Source organism: Balaenoptera acutorostrata, chromosome 16 (genome assembly GCF_949987535.1).
Source record: "Balaenoptera acutorostrata chromosome 16, mBalAcu1.1, whole genome shotgun sequence".
Taxonomy (NCBI): Eukaryota; Metazoa; Chordata; class Mammalia; order Artiodactyla; family Balaenopteridae; genus Balaenoptera; species Balaenoptera acutorostrata.
Genome location: NC_080079.1, coordinates 32,148,161 through 32,174,999, shown reverse-complemented (window position 1 = coordinate 32,174,999; position 26,839 = coordinate 32,148,161). Strand labels below are relative to the sequence as shown.

Below are 26,839 nucleotides of genomic sequence, written 5' to 3'. Positions count from 1 at the left end.
ACTTATTGTCCACCAATACCTTTTCTCCCTTCTTCCCTAACAACAGAAACTATGATGTTCAGTTCCAGACCTTCCAGAAGAAATATTTCCCAGAATCCCATGTAGCTAGCTACATGGTCATGTGACCATGGTCATGTGACTAACTTCCAGCCAATGAGAGGAAAGCAGATGGCAGATGGCATCTCCTGGGAACCTGCTCTCACATTCTTTGTTCTTTTTCTTTTCCATGCCTTCCATGTCCAGACCGTGTTTGTGATGGTTTGAGCTCTGGCTACCATCGTGGACCATGAGGACAAGGGCCTCAGCCAGGGAGAGTGGAGGGGCAGGCTGGAAGGAGACTGGACCCTAGAGGACTTCCTGGAGCAGCACTGTCATACTGGCCATAGACTGCGGACCTCCAGACTTCGATGTGAGAAAGAAAGAAACTTCTGGCTTGTTTAGGCCAGTGTTCCAGCTATCAATATATTGCCTATCAGCTCTAAATCCACCCTTCTTTGTCATGCTTTGTGACACAAGCTGGACCCCGGAAACATTTCTCCTTTGTCAGCTGGCACATTAGATTTTGTCAGTAGAGGGCACTAGAGGGACTGCAAGAGGAAGGGAATTCTCTTCCTGCTTCTGGGCCTCATCTTTCTTGCTCCTGTAGAGTGGCCACCAGCAGTGTTTGGGAAACCCATTGGCACCCAACTTTCAGAGTTTTGCCCAAACTCCAGTGGGCAATTCCCCACTTGTCAGCCTCTTCCTGTAGCATCTCAACAAACTTCTCCAACTGTCAGTGGGTCACAGCCATACCCTCTCCTATGAAGTACAGCCGGGGAGGGGTATGTGTGGGGTGACCTCTTCCAAATGTATTCCTTCCCTAGTAGCTGCTCCCTATATCTTCTATTCCTGTTTTCTTTAAAGTTCTCTCTACCTCCTTTTGCTAGTTAATAATCCTTTATATTAAATTTTTGAATTATTTCTGAAATTACTGATGTGGTTTCAGTCTCCCAACTGGCCCCTGATGGCCACAGCCAATTACCATGGGTTCATTACTAGCCATTTAACCTGATCTTAACTGATAGAGCCAGGCAATCATCTCCATGGAACAAGTGAGTGATATGGTACAGGATAAGCTTTCTGCTTTTTAAAACTCTTCTCTCCAAAAATTATTTGTGACAAACGTGTCAGATGAAAGGTTGAAGTCCTAATCTCTAACAGTTCCTACAAAATGTTTAAAAAATGACCACCTAATTAAAAAATGAACATAAGCAGAAAGAAAAAGAGTCCATAAATAAGAAGAAAAAAAAGCCCATAAATAGGAAATTCACACAGCAAAATAAATACAAATGGTCAAAATATATTTAAAGATTTTTTTTATGTGGCCATTTTTAAAGTCTTTATTGAATTTGTTACAATATTGCTTCTGTTTTATGTTTTTTTTTTTGGCCTTGAGGCATGTGGGATCTTAGCTCCCCGACCAGGGATCAAACCCACACCCCCTACATTGGAAGGTGAAGTCTTAACCACTGGACCACCAGGGAAGTCCCCAAAATATATTTTTTAAGGTTCAAAATTATTTGAAAAAGAAATACATTACAATATAAATGCAAACTGAAGAAACTGTAAATTATTTTTCTCTTATCAAACCAACAAAGATTTTAAAGACTAGAATACAAAAATGTTAATCTTAATGAGAGTGCAAAGGAGTAAAAAAAAATTTGAAGGGCAATTTGAAAAAAAGAATCAGAAGCCCTAAAAGCATCTATACTTTTGACCCAGCAATTCTACGGGTAGAAATTTTTCTAAAAAAATAATTTAAAACATACACAAAAATCCAGGATGACTCCAGCATGATTGTTTATAATAGCAAAAGAAATGATTGGGGGAAAAAATCTTTATGTCCAATAATAGAGGATTGATTAAATTAAATTATGGTGCATCTATACCAAACAACTTAAATTGATGCCATACAAGTACATGTATTACATAAGCATCTTTATTATCGTGGAAGGAGGTTCATGGTACTAAGTGAAAGTGAAACACAAGCAGGTTCAAAACTATATGTGTAGCATTTTAAAAAAATTACAACCATGCATGAAAAAATTTTGGAAGAATATACAACAAAGTGTTAACAACGGTTACTCCTCCGCCATGGAATTGCCAGAAATTTTTACTCTTGCTTGCTCTCTATATTTTCTAAATGTTCTCCAGTGGATGTATATTAGCTGTATAATTAAGAAAACTGTTTTATGTTAAAAAAAAATAATCTCCCGTTCTGGCCCATCTCAAGGGCACCCCAATGCTTGCTGAGCATCTCTGGATGAACTCATTTATGTTTCACTAGACTTTGAGACAGAGCTCAGCTTGGGACCTCTCCCACACACAAAGCCATGATCTCTCCCGCATTTTCCCTTCCTTTCCATTCCTGAGGCCCAAGTCTGGACTTCATGCTCCCAGGCCTAGAACCCCTGGTGGTCCTCCTATTTCCCGCTTCTACAGATCCTAAACATCATTTGTCTTCATCATAACGGCCATCTGCTCAAAAACCATCAGTAGCTCCCCCTTTCTTAAGGGGCATGATTTAAATGTCTCAGCTTGACATTCACTGTTCCAAGCTTCTTTCAATCTTGCCACTACTATTCTGCAAAGTAAACCAGGTATTCCCACAGCTCCAGACACATCCAAAGCATTCCTGCTGCCTTGCCTTGACTCATGATGTTTATTCTACCTGAAATGCCTTCCCCTCCATCCCAGTTTCTCCAAATCCTTTCCATCCTTCCAGGCCAAACTCAGGGCTCACCTGAGTTGTTTGTTTGTTTGTTTTCTTTTTAAATATATCTTTATTTCTCAAACTCAAAGCTTTATTTCATCAAGTTCTAACACATTTTGCATTGACAAGTGATTTCACCTGCATCCCATAAGAAGGTCAGTGGCCATTACACCAAAGAGGAAACCTCACATATCCTAGGAAATTAATATTTGAAAGGCTATGCAAGTATAGAATAACAAAAAAAGCTTCCAATTTAGTCTAATTTGTATCTTTTCATCTATAGTAATCTGGAAATTAATGGATAAAAACTTAATTTTCCTAAAGCAGTGATTTTTTTTTAACTTCATGAAAAAAAAAAAGACCAGTTGCTTGAGTTTTAAAACACCCACAGATCCATATTATTTAACGACTTCCTCTTTAGCGGATGGTCTTCTCACCCTCCTATGCAAACACACATGACAATTTGCACCACCCCTCACTAGCTTACCAGGCTTACCAGGAAGCCTTCCTTGACTTCCTTACAGTGATTGATGCCTTTTCCAAATCCCTATAGTATCTCATTTGCTCAGTTTTTCATTTGGCAAATATTGGTTGAGCACCCACCATGTGCCAGGCACTGTGCTGGTGACTGGGAAACCAAATGAGTCTAATTTCTACCCCTTGAAGTTCATTGTCTGATATGGAGACAGACATTGAGCAAATAAATAGTCACTCCAATACCCAGTTACGGACTGTAAAACGTGCAGGGAAACAAAGGTGATGAGAGATTTAAAAGAAGGGACCTGATTGAGATCAGGCCTGAGAAGGCCTGGGGGGGAAAGGATATGTAAACTGACGGTCCTAAGTGGGTCTAATTTTGCAAACATGATCAAACGTGCATTTCAAAAAGATCATTCTGCCTGCAACATGGAAAACAGATTTTGGGAGGCAAGGGGGCAGCAGGGAGACGGGTTCAGGTACCATCGCAGTAGCCTACGTGGGAGCCGGTGGGCTTTAGACCAAACAGTGGCAGTAAAGATGGAGAGGAGTGGATGGGCCTAAATTTGGAAACAGAATTGGCAGGACTTGGGTTGGACTGCATGAGAAGGGGAGGGAGAGACCCGTATCCAGGATGGCACCGGGTTTCTGGTTGAAGCGCCTGGCATCACGACCAGGTGCCACCTGGCACATGCCACCATGAGGCCCAGACCTTAGCGAACCACGGCCGACTCTGAGCCCAGGGGGAGAGGATGGCGAAGCAGTGCCGGCTCAGCGGGAAGGAGAACTGACCCAGGGATGGGAAAAAGAGTTAGGGCGGAAGGTGGCCTGCTCCTGTGGGAAACTGGCTCACGCAGGACTCACATCAACTCAAGGCCAGTAACCACGGCGGGAGGAAGGGGAGGAGGCTTGGTGCAAATTGCAGGATGAGCGGGGAGATAAGTGGCCCAGCTGGTGGAGCGGGTGAAGACTCGGGGCTGAACATCAACACTCAAGTGCTCATGCAGGCGAGCTTGAGAATATTTATTGGTAATTGACAGAAGTGGTTAGAGGGTGGTGTGATCACAGATAGGTCTGTAACCAATCAGCAGGAAAGTTCGGTTCCTGTCGCTATGTTTGCATCCGGGCAGAACCGTATTATGAGCGGGCTAAGAGGATACCCTGAGAAAGCTGCTTCTATGCATTTGGTTTATCTGTTACCCGCTCCCTGCTTCATGGATGAGAGCAAGCGAGCTGTGGAGCAATAAATTATCACTTGCTGCACGCTCTGGATCCCAAGAGAACTCTCTGCAGAGGGAGAGATAAGCCGACACAGGCCACTGAGAAATTGTCACTTATAGGGAAATTCTTAAATGGGGAACAATAACAGGCATAATCATAATAGCAAGGAGAATAGCTAAAAATTAGTGACCGCTTGCTAAACACTTCTTGTTCACTGCCTCATTCAATCTGCAAACAAACCTAGTTCATGGGTTTTCATATCATTCCCATTTTCTAAATGAAGAAACTGAGGCTCAGGGAGGTTAAGAAACTTAGTCAAAACCACACAGGCAGTGAGGACAGAGGCAGGCTTCAAGCCACGGGCTGCCTGATGCCAAAAGTAGTCTCTTAAACAGGATGTTTCACTGCTCTGCTCTGTTACCCAGGCTGCCACTCACCCAAGGCTTCCTTAGGAAACATGGGCCATCAAGGCCCTCTCCCTCTGGGCTAGGGAGAGTGGCTGGAGCCATCGTCCTCAACTGACCTGACACCCAGGCACTGCCCCGGGCCGTGTGGGAAAGGGATGGGGGAACAGAGAGGGAGAAAGTTGCATTTCAACACCTTGTATGATTCATTTATTCTTCCCTATGCTTTGGGACTAAGAGTACTCTGAAGGCCAGAATTGTCTCATCCTTGTTGGGTTCCTAGCCAAGGACGGAGAAAAAAGTGGGGAGAAGGCGGTGGGCTATGGTGCTCTGTGGAACAAGTGTACAAATATGACCTTCAGACTGAGCAGCAGGGAGATGCTTGTTGACTGGGGGGTCAGGGATCCAGGAGAGGAGAAGTCGTTCCAGGGTTGGAGAGGCGGTGTGCTTCAAGGGGAGAACAGGGGTTTGAGGTGTTTGTCCCACTGCTTACAAGTTCAGTGTCCTGTGCGGGCCCTAGCCCAGCCTCTCCCCTGGACAAGCACCCAGACCTCGTCCTGCAATGACCACAAGATCATAAGATCTCAGAGCATCTCCCGTGAGTGCCCAGATCATCTCCTGGCTATCTGAGAGACCAATGGAGAGAACAGAAGGAAAGGAGCTTTATAAACAATGCTAAGGCAATGCTGTAACCACTGTGAGAGGTTAATATCATTGTCCTTCCTCATGAAAAACATGGTGAGGGGTGAGAAGACAAAGGTTTGGGGACCAGTGAAGTTACAGCTTCTATTCAGATTGCTTGACTACCTATCGTAGAAGGATGTGCATTGCCATCAAATGCGACGTGGGCCCAAATCCTGCTTGTAGCTCGGCTATTTGGACCCTGGAGGAATGCTGCTGGAAAGAGGAGTGGCTGGGAGGAACCACTGGCTGAACGGAGGCTCAGACTCAACACCATTCACACATCTCCAGTCAGGGGCTGGCTTCTCGGGTGGGGCCTGGATATCTGGTTGGCTTGCAGTACGTGGAACCCCCAGCCTAACACCAAAGAAGCCAGTGAGTGCCACGGCAGATTTGTTTTTAGAGCAAGGTCTCTGGATATAGAGGAACTACTGCCATCAGCATCGCTAGGAAACATAAAACTCTGACATCATCATCTGCTCCAGTTGTTCAGATACTTGGTTTCCTGCTCTTGGAAACCTTGTTGGATTTCTGTGGGATGATAATAATAAAAACAACAATATTTACTGAATGTTTACCGTGTTCCAGGCACTAAGTGCTTGGTCTATGTTAACTCATCCAACCTTTATAATCACCCTCTGTGGTAGACACTAGTATCCACATTTTGTGGGTGGGAACACTGAGATCCAGAAAGCTTAAGCAGCTGGCTCAGGGCCTCACAGCCATTCAGTGGGAGAGCTAGGATCTGAAGCCCAGCAATGCGCCTCCAGAGTCAGTTCACTCCTCAGCGCTCGCATAGGAACAGAAAGTGATGCTGTTTGTGTAATTCAATTTAATGCGCACCACAGGATCTTCGGAGGCCACAAAACGACAGCACTATTTCGCATTTATTGAGTGCGTCTATTTGCTCAGCACAGTATCAAGTGCCTTTCATTCAACAACAGCCTGTGAACTAGGAGTATCTCTTAACTGCAGGATGTACATGAGGAAACTGAGACTTTAAAGGCTGCGGGACTCGCTCAAGGTCTCACGGCCAGTAAGTGATAGAGATGAGAAAGAAAATCCAAGTCAGTCTGACTCCAAAGTTTGGGTACCGAACCAACAGGCCAGCGACGAGCTAGGCGTTCAAACAACCATGGCCCCGGGCCGGGGAGAGCCCTGAGAGTGGCGGGAGAAGCAGCGGTCGGGGGAAGGTCCAGAGCTGATGGGAGGTGCTGCTGGCCTGTCTGCACTCGGCTTCCATCAGGAGCATCTTCCCGCTGAGGAGGCCATGCCCAGGAGCTCCTGGGGGCAGGGCTGAGGTCTGATTGGCACTTAGCTCCTCAGCACCCACGGCCTGGCAGGCACCCTGCAGACTAGGGGCTGTCGTAATGGCTCCTCCTCTCCTCTCACTGGGCTGGATGGAGGAGTAAAGGGTACTTCCCCCACACACACACACCACCCCCAGGAGAGGGTGCAAGATACTGACCGCTGCACGGCTGGGAGGAGAAAGATGGAAAAACGGGTTCTACTGACATCAGAGTTGCGGACCCACTTGGAGACTTTTCTGTCTCCAGTGTAGAGCTCTGCCTACAGAGATAGCGTCAGAAGTCAAAAGCGGACCAATGTCGGGCAGAGGGTCTAGGCCTGAGGGTGTGTCTCCAGATGCAAAATGGGAACCATCCCAGCTGCTTGCCTACTCCGGGGGCTGGGGTGAAGGTCAACAGGCTGGTGTTCTTACTATCATTCAGCTTTTGGAACATCCTTGCACAAAAGGGGCTGACGCGTTCCCCTTCTGACCTCCCCTCCCCCAGATGCTGCACCACCTGCGCCCCCCAGCATGAGTCACGGTCCTGGCTGGGACCTCTGGGCTCTGTTGGGCACCTGATGGCCACACGTTCTCTGCCTACTCGGTTAGCCGAACCCTCAGTGTGGGCAGCCTGTGTCTCTCCGCCGACAGTTCCGCAGGAACCAAGACGGTGCGTTTCCTCCCCCAGCCTCTGCCTTGGCCCCTCCTCATCATCACTGACTTTCTCTTTTTAATCTTTATTGGGCTATAACTCACATACCAAAAAAATTCACCCTTCACTTACTTTTGAGACCCTGTTTACCAATAATTATCAGGTCTGAATTTAAGAATCCCTAACTAAATACACTACATGAAATCACTTGTTCACTTATCACAAAAACTCAAATTCCTCCAGAGCATTTCAACAAGAGTTCAAGAAGTACTTGTGAGCAGCTGCTCTGTGCTCTAGTAATGTACATATCCATCACTGAACTCTTGCCTCGTCCAGAAAATGTGCTGAGGACGCGACAAACGTTCTATCATTTGACCCTTGCCATGACCCTGAGAAGTGAATAGTAGTCCTTCTCAAGGGAGGAAACTGAGGCTCAGAGAGGTTAAGTAACTTTCTCAAGGGCACAAAGCCTGGCATGGGCGGCAGATTTTGGATCCAGGTCTGTCAAGTGTCAAAGCCCGAGCTCTTAACCACCTCATGCCCTGCCCCCGGGCACTTCAGGGGTGAAAAATTGGAGACAGAGGTGGACTAGATGCGCCTCCTGCCTGGAGAAGTGGGAAAGATAAACATTTCATTTCCATGCAGCCCTGAAATATTTTAACTCCATCAAATCAGCACCTGCCCGAATCAGCAAGGACACCATGACAAGTAGGGATAAAAATAAAGTTGTAAAACTGCCAGCCGCCCTCACCTGGGTGTGGCCCCTGGGGAGAGACAAGGGGCCAGGGAGATGGCACCTCCCGCTCTGGGGACAGGCTGTGCCAGGGAGACAGCCTTCCAGGAGGTACCATGGAAGCCTCACATCTGTACAGAAGAATCCAGGGCACCTGCCCCTGCCATGAAGGATGGAAACTCTGGGGGAGCGCTGCCCAGGACCACATCCCCCAGCTCCACCTGCAGCACTCTCAGGAGGGCTGCTGCCCACTGGGATGGCTCTGCTTCCCTTCCAGGCTGACAGTGAGCTTGGAGGTCCCTTCAGCCATGGACCCAACCCACACAGGGCCAGAATCATCATTCCCTCATTCAGCAAATATTGACGAGTACCTACGACGTGTCGCTGGGCACTGGGCTTACAGCAGTGACCAAAGCAGACAACAATCCCTGACCTCACACAGTTTGACATTCCAGCCTCGTATCAGTAACGTGAGCGCTGCTGGCAGGAGCTGCCCAGAGAGTGCTGTCCTAGAGGGCTCCGGTGACCCCCCAAAAAAGGAGCTGATTGGTAAGGTCACGGTCTCTGGGACAGAATGACAAGATGGAGTGGGGCCCCAAATTCCAGGCAGAAGTCAGGTCTAAAAGTGAGAGGAAGGACCACAGACTTGCTCGTGAGGAAAGAGCTAGTTCCCAGGCCAGCACCCTCACCCTGACTCCTGAGCCATTAGCCGTCAGGGACTGCCGACTGTATTTATTGATGAAGGAATCTATATGTTTATCATATGTGAAGGCCCTGTCATTTATCAAGCCACCAGCTGAAAAGTAAAGCTGCTGTCAGCCAGTTCCCTTGGGTTTAATAAACCCAAAAGGCTACAGAGCACTTTACAGTTTACAAGGTTATTTGCATATCGTTTGAGCCTCAGGTAGACAATGTTGGTGACCTGAGTCCCATACCCTCAGCTCAACTCTGGGCAGTTCCGTGCAACCACTGCATGGCTCCCCACTTTTCTGCTTGAGAATTTTTTCGGCATCCGTAGAGCTCAAGGAGCCCGCCCACGCAGGTGCAGGGAAGTTCATGCCTCAAGGAATGGTCATATTCTCCCAAACTGGCTGCAACAACAGCCCCCATTCCACATGCTCTTTTAACAATGTGACTTTGACATGCCTCTCGTGGAGAGATGGGCTATGTTCCCTCCCCTGAATCTGGGAGAGCTTGTGACCATGGTGTAAGTGATGACACGTAGCTTCTGAGGCAAGGTCATAAAAGGCAATACAGCTGCCATCTGGTTCCCTTGGGATGTGTACACTTAGAATCTAGCTGCCATGCTGTGAAGAAGCCTAATCAGCCCGCATGGAGAGCACACAGAGAGGCTACCTGTAGGTTCTGGCCAACAGTCCAACTGAGGCCCCAGGCAACAGCCAGCCTCAACTGCCAGATGTGAGAGAACAAGAGAGCCTCCAGATGATTCCAGCCCCCAATTGTCAAGTCACCTCCAGCCTGCAAGTCTTCATAGCAGAGGCTCAGACACTGGGGAGCAGAGGTAGACCACTTCTGCTGTGCCTTTTCCAAACTCCTGATCTACAGACCCACCAACATAGTAAAATGGCTGTTGTTCTAGACCACAGAATTTGGGTAGTTTTTTGCACAGGAATAGAAACTGGAAAAGGGAGCAAACAATGAAGGACAGCAGCCTTTGGATAAATGCTCCAGCCTCCTATTCCCTGGGCAGATAATTATGGGAGGCCTTATGGAAGGGCTGGGTGGGGACATGGCCCCATCAACTAAAGCAGCTACCTCAATTCCACTCCCTTCATTGGATTTCCTCTTTCCCTGTCATAGTCGCCCTGCTCCCTCACCCTGTTCCTTGGGGTCACCTCCTAAATGATTTATCTACACACAAGTCCTGTCTAAGACTCTGCTCTCTCAGGAGTACAGCTACAACTAGCCTTATGTCTATCCTAAAAGGCAAGCAGTTTTGTTCCCACCCCCATTTTGCAGATGAGGAGACTGAGGCATGGAGACGTGGAGGACCTGCTCAAGGCCATACGAAGAGTAAGAGGCAGGTTCAGGACAAGAATCCTGGCCTCCGGCTCTGAATACAGCTAAAGAATTATGGGTGAGGGCAAGCAACCAGGAGAAGCCCTCAGAAGCTTTGCAAAAGTTGTTCTCAGGGCCGTGGTGGTTGGAAGGATGTCTTGTAATTTACTGTCAGTTGAACTCTTGACCTCACTTACAGTATCAGATGAAAAACAAACAGCAGAGCTGAGGACGCCTGACAGAGACCACACCCAGGAAGTCCCACGCATTTTACCAGCTCCAGGCCAGGAGGGCTTCCCAGGCCCACTCCCACTCCACAATCATCTGATTTTAAAAGCGTCCCTTTTTACAGCATCAAATAGATTGTTTGCTAGTAAATTTAAATTTTACACCTTAAAACTTATTTCAAAGGTCAGCATGAAGATGTTCTTTCACAAGTTTCTAGGAAATCTGTTTATAAAGTACTTAACTATATGTCAGGTACTGTCCTAAGCACATTAATCTGTTGGGAATCATCCTCATTTACAAATGAGGAAACTAAGGCATGGAGAAATTCAGTGACTTGCCCAAGGTCACACACAGTTTGTAAATGACAGAGTAAATAGTAAAATGTGTAAATGGTAAAACTGTAAATGACAGAACACTGACCCGTTTGCTCAGCCTCTGAGATCCTGAGCTGGAAGCAAAGGTCATAGAACCATAGATGACTGAGAAGGAAGGGGCCAGGGGCACAAACTCAAGTGCCCACAAGGAGTGAAGAGGGCGCAGGGCAAGATGGCAGATGTGGACTAAGGGAGCCAGCTCCCTGGACCTGTCAGTTTGCCACCCTAACTAGTCCAACAGTTTCACTCTATGGATGAGGAATTAAGGGCCAGAGAGGAGGGGCTTGCCAGGGTACACAGCTCCTGAGAGGTCAGGAACAGACCCCAGACTCTCCGTCTGCACTCTGCATCCACAGCAGAATGGAGACACACCCCGCCCCCGCCCCAGCTCAAGAAGGGGCAGGTGGGAGGTGTTTTAGGTTCAAAGCCCTGAGGCAGGTCCTAGGCAGAGGACTTCTGGCTAGAGGAGTCAGGGAGTTAGCATGTGACTGGGATAGGAGGAAAGGCCGCCCCTTAAGGTTTGGTTTGAATATGGAACCAGGAAAGACAGTGCTCCCCGCAAGCCGAGAGGCACTTTCTTACACTGAGTCTCCAGTCCTTGGTGAACTGCTTATTGTCCTTCCAGAAGGCGGTTCCCTTGCTCAGGGAATTTCCAGAAGCATGAGTAGACCGATGTGACATTTCCCCTAGGTCTCCCTTGCCATCGCCCTCTTCTGGTCACTCTCAGCATCAGCATGGATGAGGGAGAGGTCAAGGGGTTGGGAATATGGAGGATGGCTGCGGAGGATGAATGGAGCTGGCTGAAACCATACAGCTACTCTCCGGCCCTGCTGCCCATCCTGTCCTGTCTGTGAAGAGTCACAGAACACGCATGCCCTGGTTATCTAGCATTTTCTCCAAAATTATTGGAGAAAAATGAGGCCCCAACAGGCAAACCTGCTTTAGTGTTATTCCACAAGGCTGAGACCAGGAGCTGGAGAGCCCTCACAGACGGACCTATGCCTCTTTCACCGGGATTCGCAGGCCCTAGATCAGCACCCAGCATCCCAGAGGTGCTCGATACATTCCCGAACGCACTGATTGCTGTCCCAGCCCAGGCCCCAGCTGCCCACGCTGCCTCCCAGAGGCCCCAGGTCACATCCAGTAAAGTCCAGGACCTGACAGGTGCAGGTGATGGCTGATCACTTCGCCCCCATCCCAGTTTTGCAGCCCCAGTGCCCCTCATTTCAGGCAAGGGCACCATTCAGTGCTCCAGAGACTCTTCAACCCGGTCAGGACCGAGGTCCCATGAGGAACTGAGATACCTTAGTCAGGGCGTACTACCTGCTGATATTCTCTCAAATTAGCCAGGAATCAACTCCGCCCTCCTTCCCAACTCAGAAGCCCCACAAGGTACAGCAATAATAGATGGCTATACTGGAGGAATCTTCCTGCAGCATGAGCCCAGGACCCTCAGACCTGGTATGATCCTCAACCTTCACAAGATTCTCAAGTCTCACACTCTCCTAGGTCCTCTGGCCTCCCAGTAACCTGGTGTCCCCCAGACTTCACCCAGTTCTGACCTGCCCAACCCCCAGCCTAGACCACACTCGCTGCAGCAACAACACAAATAATTACAGTGTCATCACAATTATTCCATTGGCAGAGAATTTCCCCATAGATTATCTGAGTCCTCCTACAATTACTGTCCCTAATTCAGATGAGGAAACTGAGGCTACTAGAGTTTTCCAGGGAGTGAGGGAACGGGGTCACACTGGCTCATGCACGGCACTTCCCTCATCAACTGGAAGTAAAGCACCCTGCCCTTCTGCAGATGGAGGCTGCGAGCTTCCCTTGGTCCGCTCCTCTCTGCGGGCCGCCGAGTGAAGCGGCCGGACCCTGCCTAGTTAAACACCAGGAGCCGCTCGGCGGGCTTCTGAGACCGTCCGCTCTCGGGGGCGTGAGTATCCCTCTGTCCCAGCTGGGAACTGTCCCAGACCCATCGGCTTTCTTTGGAACATGCGCTTGGGCCCTTCTGGGGCTGACGCCTCAACTATTCCGGCTCGGAAGCTGCTCCCCTTGGGACACACAAGCGGGTTGGTGGTTAGTGGGAAGCGGGAGCTGCAGTGCCCCGCTCCAGAAAGACCCCCGCGTGCCGGGGCGCGGCTTCCTGGCGGGATTAGAGCACCTGACGGCTTCCATCTCCGCCGGCCCAGGGAGACCCCCAGGCGCGACCACACTGAGGGGGCTACAGGGAAGTGTGCGGCAACTTGAGTCATACACATTCCCCCTCGGCTACCTCTTTCTTTTTGCCTGCTGTGAAGCTTTTCGCTTTTTATACTCTCTTCCCAAGAGTAACCACAAGATCTTGGGAAACTTTGCGTGAAACTTACAAATGCCATGAAATCGGAGCCAGCAACATCGTGTGAGCCTGAGAACGCCGCGCCCAGCCCGGCTCCCGCTCCTCTGCTCCAGCCCAGCGCGACCGACGGTGGCCTGTGTTGACCACCTGGCTGTCAGGCGACTCCGGCGCCCGCCCCAGTCCTTGGGCCCCCTCTCGGCCTCGGGCACCCGCCCTCATTCGCTTTGGGAACGCTCCCGCGGCCGCCACCCTGTGCGCGCCGCAAACCAGGGGCCGGACGTCCCAGTCGGAGTGTTATTTAAGCAGTCCCTCTGGGGCATTGTTTTCCCGGGGAGCTCGAGGGATCTCGGGGGGGCGGGGGGGAGGGGAGACCCGCCCCCCAGACGGCTGAGCTGGCTTGCCCGCCACCTCATTTGCATTTCAAAGACAAACTTCTGCCGGACATCCCCGGCGGCGGCGGCGGCTGTGGCACCTACCGGCTTTGCACGGGTCATGGTAATGCTCCAGCTGCTGCTCCGCGCTCTCCTCGCCTTCCAGCACCGAGTAGTCCCAGGTGGCGTCCGAGCGCTCCCCGAGCCCCCAGGCGTCGCGGGGCAGCGGCAACAGCAGTAGCAGGAGAGGCAGCAGCAGTGGCACAAGGGCCCCGAGCGCAGTAGCCCGGGGCATGATTGCGAGGGGCCGGCGAAGACCGAGGGAGTTGGGAGCACCGAAATCTGGGCCCTAGCGGGGGACGGTGTACAGGGTCGGGTCGGCGGCGACCCGGGAGCGGCGATTACGCGCGGCTGCCCGGCATGGCTCGGGCGTGGAACCAGCAGAGCGCGGCGTCCCGGTCCGCGTCGGCGCGCCCAGGCAGCAGCAGCCGCTCGGAGCTACTTGCCCGGCGGCCGAGGCTGCGGCGGCTGCGACCGTGGCGGTGGCGGCGGTGGTTGGAGCAGTGGCCGCTCCGCCCCTCTCCACCCGGGCTGGACCGCACAGACCTCGCCAGGGGCCCCGGGCAGCCAATCACTCGGGCGCCCGAGGCGAGGCCCCTCCTCTTCCCGGCACCTCCGCAACTTCGGAGGAAGGGGAGCGAGGTGAACAGGCTGAAGGCAAGGACCCTGGGCCAGCCGCGCTGCCCCAGAGCCGAGGGAGCCCTTCTCCGGGCGCCACCGCGCCTCCGGCCCCCCAAAACGCTGCTCCTTAAGACCAGGGCTGGACTTCCCGCCTTGCTGTATTCTGAAAACTCACTTTGCAACTCCCCGATGCACACGTGGGTGAAGGCAGGAGGCAGTGGTTAGAGCTCTGAGCTCAGGACCAGGAACCCGATGCGAGCGATCCCTGATACCAAATCACTATGTGCTTTTCGTACAATCGTTTCTCTGTAGGGATGAAGCGAATCTTCTCTCTGGTTGCTTTCGGCGCAGAAAAAAAAAAAAAAATCGAGGATTACGCTCCTCTCAGCTTTCTCAAACTTCCCTCGTCCAGCCGTGAAGGGCGCTTGCTTGCAGCGCCCACCTAGCCTAACGTGTGGCTGGTGATTTGAGTGGCTTAGGGAAGGATGATTTAAAATGACGGACTTCCCCTCTTGGTGACCCCATCCTTTAGTAAAACAGTGTAAGATGCTTCAAATAGGCAAAACGATTGACAAACAGCTATACGTGCTATTTGTGTTAAACTACAGACATGTTTTATTAAATAAGCCACTCACCATTAACTTGATTGAATAAAAACGACCAATTTCTGAAGTCTGGTTAATTTTGTGCCAATTAAAAACATATGCCCAAATAATTTAAGAGAATAATCAAGAGCTATTTGAAAACCTCTCCTACGTTGTACCTTAAATGTAAAAATTGTTAGAAATGAGCCATTTCGATTTATAGACATAAAAAGTACTATTACAGAGAGACTTTTCAGAGACCTTTCTATGCAAGCAAAATGGCCCCAATCATGAAGTAAAACACACCAATGTGTAGAGATTTTCAGCATCACTCCCAGTAGAATCATTTTTCATTTAAACTGCAAGCAGAAAAAAGTGGACTGAGCTTTCCTTTTAGATTTTCATATGGTTTCACATCCACTAATGACAAAAGAGCTGACAGGGAGCCCCGAGCTAGGCTTTACACAGGATTCCGAATTTCTTGCATTATGATCATCTGTCTTCTCATCTAGTAAGTAGGGTAACAAGTCCTTCAAACCAGTAAAGATTTAAAAGTTAACCACTGGACGGGTGCTACTGGATATTTTGTCTGGGCCCTAAGAAATGCAAGTTGACCCTGCTTCATGCTAAGTCTTCATCAAATGGGCACATACAGGATGGAGCCAGATTGGGCAAGAACTGACAGACAGGAGGAAGTAATCTGGGGTGGGTGTGTGGGTGGAATGGATGTCACCAAATGGCAGGGAAGGCCAAGTGGCCATTAAATAGGTGTGGGAAGGGGTTGAATGTCATTCTGCCTGAACACTAGGAGTCAAACCCAACGCCATAGGTCTCTGCATTCAACCCAGTGAAGGTCACCACCTGTCAGTAAAGAAGTCCACAAAGTCAACAGCTCAAAAGCCTAACAAACTTCTGTGACACTTCCAGGTCTCCAGATGGCACTAGGCAAACAGCCAACTGGCCTCCTCATTAGCAGGGAATTCCTCCGGAAAATAGACATTACAGGCAACCTCTTGGGCAAACACTGAGGTTGTGAGCTTTTATTGCCTCTAATCTCCACCTCATGAGTAGCTGCCAGGCTTCTCACCAACACTCTTCGCCCAAATATTTTGAAGACAGTCATGCTCCGGGATGAGCAAACGGCAGTTTTATGTCAGAAGCCCTGTTTAAATGCTATTTTAAAGGCTATCAAACAAATCAACAAACTATTTGAGTCATAGTACAGAAAAGTTAGATAGAAACAATTGAAAGGGATGGTTAATATTTTCTTCTCAGTTCTATGGTTTCTGATTTCACTCACCACTTTTATATTTTCAACTTTAATCGGGGTTCAAATAACTTTTAAAATGTATCTTTTAAATCCCACGAAAAAACTAAAGATAGATTTAGAATAAAAGGCTTTGTGATCTAAAGCCGCTCAACTCAGTTCCATGATCACATTCATAATTTGTGGGTTTCCTCCCCCATAGCTCATGGTCCCGTGGAAACGTGGAAGTCATTACAAGCTTCCCCCCCTTTTAGTCAGATGTCTGTCCTCCACTCAACTCATTCCAGCTCTACCCCTATGCCCCGAGTGACGCGGCTCTTGCAGCAGCTCTCAGATGCCTCCACACCTACCAAGTTTTATCCTCCTTACCTACTCCAGAGAGGCCACTTTCTCCTCCTCGTGCCTTTCCAGGTTACTATACACCATCTTCTCCAAGGCAGGGAGCAGAACCTCCAGGGTAAAGCGGGCACTCTCATTTGCTGGTTCATTTCTTAGTTTACATTAACTGACCACTGAGAAGGTACTTTGAGTTGTAAAAATATTTAATAGTTACAATTTTTAGCAGCTGCTGAAAACCTTCTGTGTCTCTCTGAAACCTCTACCCAAGCCCGTAAGGGTGGCACGTCAGGTCCTCCATCCACCGCCAGGCCGTCCTTCCACGTGGATTCCAGCCTTGGCTCTTGCCACCTCCGTCTCTCCACTCTTGTTGCATTAAACACTTTGCAGTCATCCTAACAGGGCCTTGCTGCTTCACACCTCCATGTCCTTGCCGGGGACAACTTCATAACCACACAGCCTGCATCTTCATGCCACCATTACTGCAGCTACCACACCTATGACACTTACCTATTTATGTCTTTCCTACCCTTCTGGGTCTCTAGCCTGCAGCAGACCCGTCTGACCAACTCTAACTTGGAAAGCGCCTTCCACGTCTTACTCTCTAGACCCTCTCTTCCCTTCAGTGACCTCCAAGGTTAAGTCCCATAATCTTAGTGGCTTAGACTGAGCCACTAAGAACTGCAACATTGGCCAGTTTAAATGACTTACATCAAGTTCTCCCTACAACCATGTCCTCCATTTTAAAAATTTGAAACTCCTATCACTTTAAGCATGCAACACTTTGAAAATAACTTTAAAAACGTTTGTAGACTACATTACCACCGTTGACTCCATGTGTCCCAATGCAAGCTTATTCCCTCCCCCTTTTCTAATGTTAAACTGTAGATTAGCTATTTAATAAAAGTTCTCACTTTGAAATCCAGAAGGTGGTTGTATAGCAGATTCCTTTATACTCCTAGTTTTCTAATCAGACAAAAAAGTGTTCACTAAAGAGATCAAAAGTAACTCAAATTTGCACCAATATAACTATTTGGCTAACAGGAATTGCCAAGTATAATACGTGTCAACTGAGTCTGGTAATAAAATCAAGAGAAGAAAAGAACCAAGGAGGTTGACAATAATTTAAATACCTAGTTAAAACCGAAGATGAAAAAAAAGTACAAATAGACCTGCAGAAACTAACCACTAATTTTGATGTAGTACAATAAAAATAATCCCTTCCGTTGGTATAGAACACTCATTTCCGGTATGATCTCTATGACAATATTTCCAATATTATCTCTTCCATAGGCTGGAGAGGTGATATCCCCATTTTACAGTTACACCAGTCAAGACAATAGGACCCTAATTTTGATTACTTCTGGGCTAAAAATAAGAAACTCTTTAGCTGCTCTAGTTTCTTACCTATAAAATGTAGCTGTCTACCCTATCAGCTTCACAGGATAGTTGTGAGAAAACATATGTGAAATTGTTGTGAAACAGTAATAAGTACTAGACAAATGCAATGCATTACCAATCAGGAGAATGACAGGCATGGGGTAATGGGGTTTGAATGCAGGAGTCAGAGTTTGTATATAAAGAAAGTCAAAGGAATGGTAATAAAAGAGAAAAATCATTTCTTAAAAAGACAAACCTTGTTCATTGTACCATTCTTTCCATTTTCTGTACTTTTTTTTTTTTTTCAAAATATAAAGCTGGGGGAAAAAACCAAATCTCAAATTTTAAATCCTTTGTTTCAGGGGTCAGCCCACTATGGCCCACTGGCTGTTTTTGTTGTTTTACTGGAACACAGCCATGCTCATTAGTTGATGTACTTTCTCCCATGGCTGTTGTGCTACAATGGTAGAGCAGTTGTTACGGAGACTGTACAACTCTCAAAGCCTCAAATATTTCCTATCGGGCTCTTTACAGAAAGTTTGCTGACCCCTGCTTTATTTAATTGTGGAAAGCTATTAGTAATCTCTTCATATGCGTGCCAATAATAATGGGTTATCCCTTATGCTTGGTTCATCTGTTTCAAAAAGGAAATAAATAAAGCATCCAAGGGAAGAACATTTAACTTTTTATTACTTTTTAAAAATCCAACTTCAGTTAGATTAACAGACTAGGTTAGAACTTCAAATGTGATACATTATATACTGCACTGGATTTCTATTACTTAAGCCAGTTGGAATATGGCCTACACAAATCACGTGTGGGTACAAAAATGGAAGTAATCATTGAGCATTAACTGTTTCCTTTCAACTCTGTCACCGATTGTCTGTACTCTGTGGGGATTTATAGATTCATGTTTGACACAGTTGAAAATCCCAAGTGGGACTGCTTTTCCAAAGATACTCTGTTGTCCTTCAAATAGAACGCCATGTTATTTCCTCCTTGCCTAAGCTCTTACTTGTAATGTTTATAACTTTCAAATGACCTAAACTGATGAATTACAGTTAACGCACAGAATGCTGCTTTATCAATTATTAGCAAGACTCGTTCACCAGTACTTCAAGGTATAAACATTCTTCACAACAGTTTATTTCCATCTCCTAATACAGTGAGACAAGAACTTATAACTTTAAGTGAAACTTAAAACTTTACTTTTGTCTTTGCACAATTCTGCCTACAGTTCCAAAGAGAATGTCAAATTAGATGGCTTTTAGAAAATGCTCATAGGAGAGAACAAGAGTTATTCCTCATACTGAATTTAAATTTTATAAAATTTCTGCAGCTATATGTCAACTTTCTGAACTACCCTACCTCTAAATCTAGTCTATTTCTATACACACTTCCAAACAATCTTTATAAATTTTCACTTCTCTGATCTCCTTAACATCTTGATTGCTAAAATACAGCTTCAAAAGTATGCAATTTTTAAGAAGATATAAAACATTAATGAATACTTGTGTTCTTGTATGTCACTACTACTATTTATTATGTGTTCCAATAAATCAACAGAATGAAGCACTAAGACACGCTGAAATCTAAACTTAAAACCCAGATGGAACTGCAGTGTATAGATTACAAATAGGCTTTTCTTTCCCAGAATTCATATACAGAAGCCCTTCGGTATATAGCTTTTCCTGAACAAATGACATTAATACATTTTTTTCTTTTTTACATTTGTAAAAATTCAGGAAATCTTAAAATAATATTTATTTGCAAGACATTTGGCATAAGGTGATCAATAAACATTTAGGAAACAAAAGCTTTATCGAAATGAATACAATTTGTGGATAAACCCTGAATAAAGGGGCTTTTGGAAGAACTGGAATTTGCAGCAGCCGCCTTTAGAAAGAGGTCCATCCACTCGCAATGGAAAACACTCAAGCATACCGTTCACTAGGTTCAGAAATCACCACAATATAATGAATTCTAAGGGCGTGGGGCTCAATTTACGGGCAAACTCAGCACGATCTAGGAGTCCAACATGATATACTAAAGAATGCTTTACCACCCTTCCAGCCGTTACACTTCCACCTTATCCTACTCCTGTACTAGGATATATGTATTAACAATGTCATTTACTAATGTACCTAAATTTCAGGAGAAGCGTCCTTACGGATACAAATCCCCAGTTTTTGAGAGTGTTCAAAGCATCAGCTGATAAGTTGAGCAAATGTTAACAAATGAAAGACAACTAGCATTTATGGAGTGGAAAAACCCTACCTACCCTTTAATTAACTTAAATAACATATTTTACCATTCTACAACTGAGAGCTAGGGAGCTAAACTATTTGTGGATTACATCTTCTTCAAGAGAGACACACACACACCCAGCCCCTCTATGAAGCCATAAACCAAAACCTATTTTTTAAAGGACTTTTCAAGGTGACTTATACTCATTTTAATGGAGCTCTTAATGTATTTGGAAATTAGAAAATTATTTTTCAGTGAAGATTCCAAAGGACTTTAAATACAGATCAATTTAGTAAAAGAACTGGTGTACCTGAAAGCAGCTAAACCACTCATTCTTTAAAAACCCTACATCTTACTTGCAAGATTCATGAGAAATATATTTCATTTTATTAAGACAGAAGCTTGCCACCCAATTTACAATCTATCAGACTCTATGTTCTTATAAGTACTTAACACATAGTTTAAAAGTTACATAATATAAGTCATTAAGTACTGACTTTTAGTTCCTTTTCTTATAAGATCTTAAAGGCAGGTGTGAGAAGAAAGAGAAAATGGAGGAACCAGTAGATTACACTTAATATAATATTTTGGTTTGGAGAAGAGGATTTACCTACAGCTTTTGATCAAATTTCTGTTTGTTCATGTCAGCCATACTTAAGTAGTAAGAAATCAAACTTTTCACCCTTTATAGTCCTTACATGCTACATTATAGGATGAAGAGTCTCTTAATTTATAGAAACATATTTTGTAATGAAAACACCTTATGTAACTCTGAATGGCATGAGTTTCACATTAAGGTTTAAATTACAGCTGTTTCGAGTCTTTCTAAAAATACCAATATACAGTATTGTTTGTTTAGGTGGTCATCTGCATAGCAAACTATTAAACTAGAAACTCAGTGGTTCTAGGAAAACTTCACATTATGGATCGTTCCAGAAAGATGTATTCAAAATTAAAGTTACTTCTCTTAGAAAACTATAACCTTTATTTGCTCATCCCCTAGTAAGCTAACCACTTTTACCCATCCCCACTTTACATGGTACACCAACCTGAACAGATTTTGTGCCACAATTTCATTCAAAGGGCTTCTCATTCACTTTGTGACTGTACTGGATAATCTAGATGTAAGCAAGTTTGGGGATTTTAAAGTAATTGTCCCCTGTATTAGAAAAGCATGGTTTATAGTAGAGTAAAAAATTTGCATTCAGTAATTGCCTTTTGAAAAGATATCTTCAAATTGCAAACACATGTATTTTCACAAAACAATTTGGTCAGGAAGTTTTATTTTAACATTCTAAAGCAGTAACGCTTTAGATGTTACTTAAGTGCCCCAGACAGGATTAACAAAATTAAATGTTTCTAAATTACAAATTCAGCTCCTGTAGGAGTCTCAGGAAAAAAACAAAGAAAACAATCCCCCCTCCCAAAAGAAGTATGAACACACACATTTTGAAGAAACCCCAATGTTTCATGCAGTGGTAGGCAAGATGTAAAAAGCCACCCAAATTCACACATTTCTACACCAATCATATCAGAAAAAAGTACTCCGTAGTCAATCTGTACATCCAAATGCATTTGGGAATCTACACCTACGTTACATTATTTAATGTTATATACATTTATTACCCACCCCCCTTGTTTTTAATAATTTCTTATGTAAAACCTTCATTCAAACCCAAAAAAGATGTAAGACTAACTTGGGGGGAGGGGGCAGATAATCACTTTAGACATTCAGTTAAAATGTAGTTTATCTAAATCACAAAATGTTTAATAAAAACAAATATCTCCTCCATTTAATACTTTGCTTTCTAACTGTACAGTAAATTGCATTGTAGAGAGTACACCTCTATCTTCAGACTGTATCTTCTTTGGATGGAATTAAGATGTAACTGGATAGTTTTAAGATAAATAAATGGGAAGTTGGTCCAACTAAGATGACAGCAGATATATTACACGCAGGATTTAATATTTTTAAATTCTCTCTGTAAAAAAAAAAAAAAAGGATGCAGTTGAATTGGAAAAAAAAAAAAAAGGCAGGTCAAAAAAGAACCCAGGTTCAATATATAAAAATGTCCCACAATAAGTTGACGATGGCAGTAAAAATAAGAGAAAAAATTAATCTTTCTGGAACATCATTTTTCAATAACGTAGAAACACTAGTGCCAGGAAGATTTCTATTCATGTAATTTTAGCATCCAAGTTTCCCTCTATTTATTTTATTGGAACAAATGCTTTAAATAAACTATTTGTCCTCTTCACTGAAGAGAGCTGGTCTGTTTCATCTTTAATGAGCTAGTTTTTGGGAAGATTAGCCATGTACTGTAGTAATGCCTACTGCATAAAATCCAAGCATTTGCTGTGAACAGTTGGAGAAAGCAGTCAGTTAAGAACCTAAAGAATGCTTTAGGATCAATGGAAATAGATGTTACTTTAAGCCATCCATGAAAGAGAGACCCACAAAGTACCCAGTATTAAAGCCCAAATCTCTTCTTGCGCTTTTTTTGCTGTGCAAGTTCCACCCCTGTGAAAGAAAAATTGATCCGAAGTTCCACCAGGTTTTCTTGGGTCTTTAGTCAATTTTCACATTAGTATAGATTTTTCGGACAAAGGCACTTGTTCCCATGTAACCAATTGCTCCTGTAAAGATAAAATAAGATGTTTTGAAACAAATACATACAGAGCAGTATCCATCATTTACAAACAAACACTAAATGCCCTCTGCTCTGAAAAGTTATTCTTTTTCCAAGATAACATCTTTTGTTAGTATTCTCTCTGAACTTATTAAAATAGTGTCATTTGTTCTGCAAGTCACCTGTTACTGTCATACACCAAGTTTGACCTGATGTAGTATTTTTATAATTAAATATCAATTAATACATGAAATTATGAACTATATGAATTAATCTCTTATAAAGAATAATTTCAGAATGACAAAAATTTGTTAAATGAAAAAAACATGTTTTTTTTAAAATTTAAGCATAGATTTTTCTAGGTCATTAAAACAATATTAACATGTTCCCCAAACCATATGATACCTTACGGATAATTCAGTAAGAAGTGACTGGGGATTCTCTCAGGGAAGGACTGAGCACCACGACCCAGTGCCATTTGAAGCTCTAGGGAGGAGGCTTCTTTTTTTATGTTTAAATTGTAGAGGCTATGTGATTGGTAGAAAGGCAGGCATTTGAAGACATGCATAAGAGAGACAGGTAAGTAGATCACAAGTTTTTGAATAATTAGCTTCAAATGGGACCCAAAACACCAGAGAGCAGGGGTGTTTTTGTCTGTTTTGTTAAATTAAGTTTCTGCCTCCTGGGCCTAAAAAAGTACTTGGCACATGATAAGATAGTCAATAAATATTTGTTGAATGAATGAATTAACTGTATAGCTCTTTACAGCAAATACTAAGGGATCTTTAAAACAAGACAGTTGGTCATTCATATCATAGAGAAGATTCTCCACTGGATTGAGGAATTTACCACCTAAGCCCATTATTCAAAGTCTAAAAGTAAATCTTCCATGAGTTAACGACACACACATATACACCTAATTGTCCACCTCTGAACTAACTTTTATTTGCCCAACTGGTGTATGCAAGGAAAAAAAATAAGTCTCTTCTGCCTTTACGTATGTAAACTGTACCTCAAGGGAACCAAATGGCTGATAAAAGGAAGTTTCTCCTTAGAGAAGTATCCCAGCTAATAAATATAAAAGGAACAACAGAATGAGAATATTATAACCCCTAATGACTTATTTAAGCTAGGCAATAATTATCAATGGCTCCTAACCTCACAGAGACAACCAGACATTAAGTGCCTCCTTATGAAAGTTCACAAACCACCTGCTAAGTATTCTTGGACAAGTATTAATATTCTTGAGTACGATCAAGTCTGTAGATCTAACTACCACTTTACAGAAAATATGGGGGGGAAGAAGTACATAGAGAACATTAAATAACACCTTAGGGATATAATCAGCAAAATCCAGAGTGTGAAAAACACTACAGGAATTAAAACAAACAAACCAACCAAAACCCAAGTTTCTTAAATAATTGCACGGGAAAAGAGAGCAAACTGGATCTTGATGCAAACAAACTGTATTAAAAGAGAAATAAGGATGTGTGGGGTAAATTTGAATACTAAGTGAATATTTGAGCATATTAATAAATTATACTTATATATTGAATATATACTGAAATAATATTATATATTATATAACTGCATTCTTACATATTATAGTTATATAATAATTATAATATAGTATATAAACATTGCACATTTTATACACACACACACACTGAAATATTTACAGTTTAAATAACATGAGGTCCAAGATTCATGTCAGAAAAAAAGCGGGGTAAGGTGGGACTATAAATAAGACAAGATTGGCTACCAGTTGATAATTACTGAGGTGTTAGGTGTGTTAGGTACATGGGGACTCACTACATATATATTACTGTTCCTCTTTTTGTATATATTTGAAAATTCCCCATAATTAAATATTGAAAATATTTTTAAAAACCCACCCAAACAAAGCAAACCTATTTTTGCAATGAAGACATTTATTTTTTAATATGAAATAATTATACTACACTTGAAAATAGTGATAATTCATTTTGAAATAATTATATACAAGTCCTTACAAGGTAAGAGAAAACACCATTCAATTTATAAAAATAAACCTGAATTCTTATAAAAAATCTATAAAATTTTAAGTAGAATCAAAAATTTAACTTGCATAATACAACACTAGTCCAATAACCAAATCCAGTTTTCCAGACATAGAAAACATTGTTCCCTTTTGAGCAGAGATATGCTTAAAAGCAAAACAGTGTCAACCTAGAGTATCATTTTTCCTAATCTTATGAGTATCTCAAGAATAAGCTTATAAAAATCTGGCTTTATAAAAGGAAGATACTGAATATGCTCTCTAGAAAAGTAAATGTCTTGGGAATAATACACTTTTAAACTTAATTTCCTTAAAACTAAAATGCTATGCTCAAAATATAAAGGCTACAACAATATCTAATTATTTCCCACCTCAACATAATTATTTATTTTTCCTACATTAAAAAAACTCAACAAATATTTTTCTTTCAATTACTGACTGAAAAAGCATTTCAGCAACATAACCTGATGCGTATGTATAATTTTTGTATTATGATGACATTTTAATCATTTCCACTGTGAACTGTTTCCCCTCCCCCCAAAACACAAATTAGCACTGAAAGCATATAAACCCTTTAAAGAATAAATGTTGGGACACTGCCAGAACAGCAGGGAACTGTAAATGTGCCAAGACTGTTAGGCAGTAAGATGAAATTTCAACAGGAAATGCGTTCAAAAACTTTAGCTAGGGGGCTTCCCTGGTGGCGCAGTGGTTGAGAATCTGCCTGCTAATGCAGGGGACACGGGTTTGAGCCCTGGTCTGGGAAGATCCCACATGCCACGGAGCAGCTGGGCCCGTGAGCCACAACTACTGAGCCTGCGCGTCTGGAGCCTGTGCCCCGCAACGGGAGGGGCCGCGATAGTGAGAGGCCTGCGCACCGCGATGAAGAGCGGTCCCTGCACCGCGATGAAGAGTGGCCCCCACTTGCCGTAACTAGAGAAAGCCGTCGCAAGAACTGAAGACCCAACACAGCCAAAAATAAAGAAATAAATAAATAAAGTAGCTATAAAATTAAAAAGAAAAAAAAAAACTTTAGCTAAATTAATTCCATTTTCTTTGTAAATGTCAAGATATTACCTCTCCAAGTTTTCCTAAAATCATATTATAGAAAGATTCAAGAAAAAAGTAACCTTCTGCATAATCCCATGACTCCATACCTCATTGATTGCTGGTGATAATCAAGAAAGATCTCAGAGGAGGAACCAAGATGGCGGAGTAGAAGGACGTGCTCTCACTCCCTCTTGTGAGAACACCAGAATCACAACTACCTGCTAGACAATCATCGACAGGAAGACACTGGAACTCACCAAAAAAGATACCCCACATCCAAAGACAAAGGAGAAGCCACAATGAGACGATAGGAGGGGCACGATCACAGTAAAATCAAATCCCATAACTGCTGGGTGGGTGACTCACAGACTAGAGAACACTTATACCACAGAAGTCCACCCACTGGAGTGAAGGTTCTGAGCCCCACGTCAGGCTTCCCAACCTGGGGGTCCGGCAACAGGAGGAGGAATTCCTAGACAATCAAACTTTGAAGGCTAGTGGGATTTGACTGCAGGACTTCAACAGGACTGGGGGAAACAGAGACTCCACTATTGGAGGGCACACACAAAGTAGTGTACGCATCAGGACCCAGGGGAAGGAGCAGTGACCCCAGGGGAGACTGAACCAGACCTACCTACTAGTGTTGGAGGGTCTCCTGTGGAGGCGGGGGGTGGCTATGGCCCACCGTGGGGACAAGTACACTGGCAGCAGAAGTTCTGGGAAGTACTGCTTGGCGTGAGCCCTCCCAGAGTCTGTCATTAGCCCCACCAAAGAGCCCAGGTAGGCTCCAGTGTTGGGTTGCCTCAGGCCAAACAACCAACAGGGAGGGAACCCAGCCCCACCCATCAACAGTCAAGCAGATTAAAGTTTTACTGAGCTCTGCCCACCAGAGCAACAGTCAGCTCTACCCACCACCAGTCCCTCCCATCAGGAAACTTAGACAAACCTCTTAGATACCCTCATCCACCAGAGGGCAGACAGCAGAAGCAAGAAGAACTACAATCGTGCAGCCTGTGGAACAAAAACCACATTCACAGAAAGACAGACAAGATGAAAAGGCAGAGGGCTATGCACCAGATGAAGGA

The 26,839-nt window shown here is 44.5% G+C and overlaps 2 protein-coding genes across 2 annotated transcripts in view; both read right to left on the bottom strand.

Annotated features, from left to right (window-relative positions):
- Positions 1-14,078, bottom strand: part of TLL2 (tolloid like 2) — a 135,743-nt gene extending 121,665 nt beyond the window's left edge. The window contains exon 1 of the mRNA XM_007187438.2: positions 13,647-14,078. Within this exon, the coding sequence (XP_007187500.2) occupies positions 13,647-13,836 (190 nt within the window). The 5' untranslated portion in view covers positions 13,837-14,078. The remainder of the gene's footprint in view (positions 1-13,646) is intronic.
- A 4,383-nt stretch (positions 14,079-18,461) lies between these two features.
- Positions 18,462-26,839, bottom strand: part of TM9SF3 (transmembrane 9 superfamily member 3) — a 77,560-nt gene continuing 69,182 nt past the window's right edge. The window contains exon 15 of the mRNA XM_057530947.1: positions 18,462-22,673. Coding sequence (XP_057386930.1) covers positions 22,606-22,673 — 68 coding nt within the window. The 3' untranslated portion in view covers positions 18,462-22,605. The remainder of the gene's footprint in view (positions 22,674-26,839) is intronic.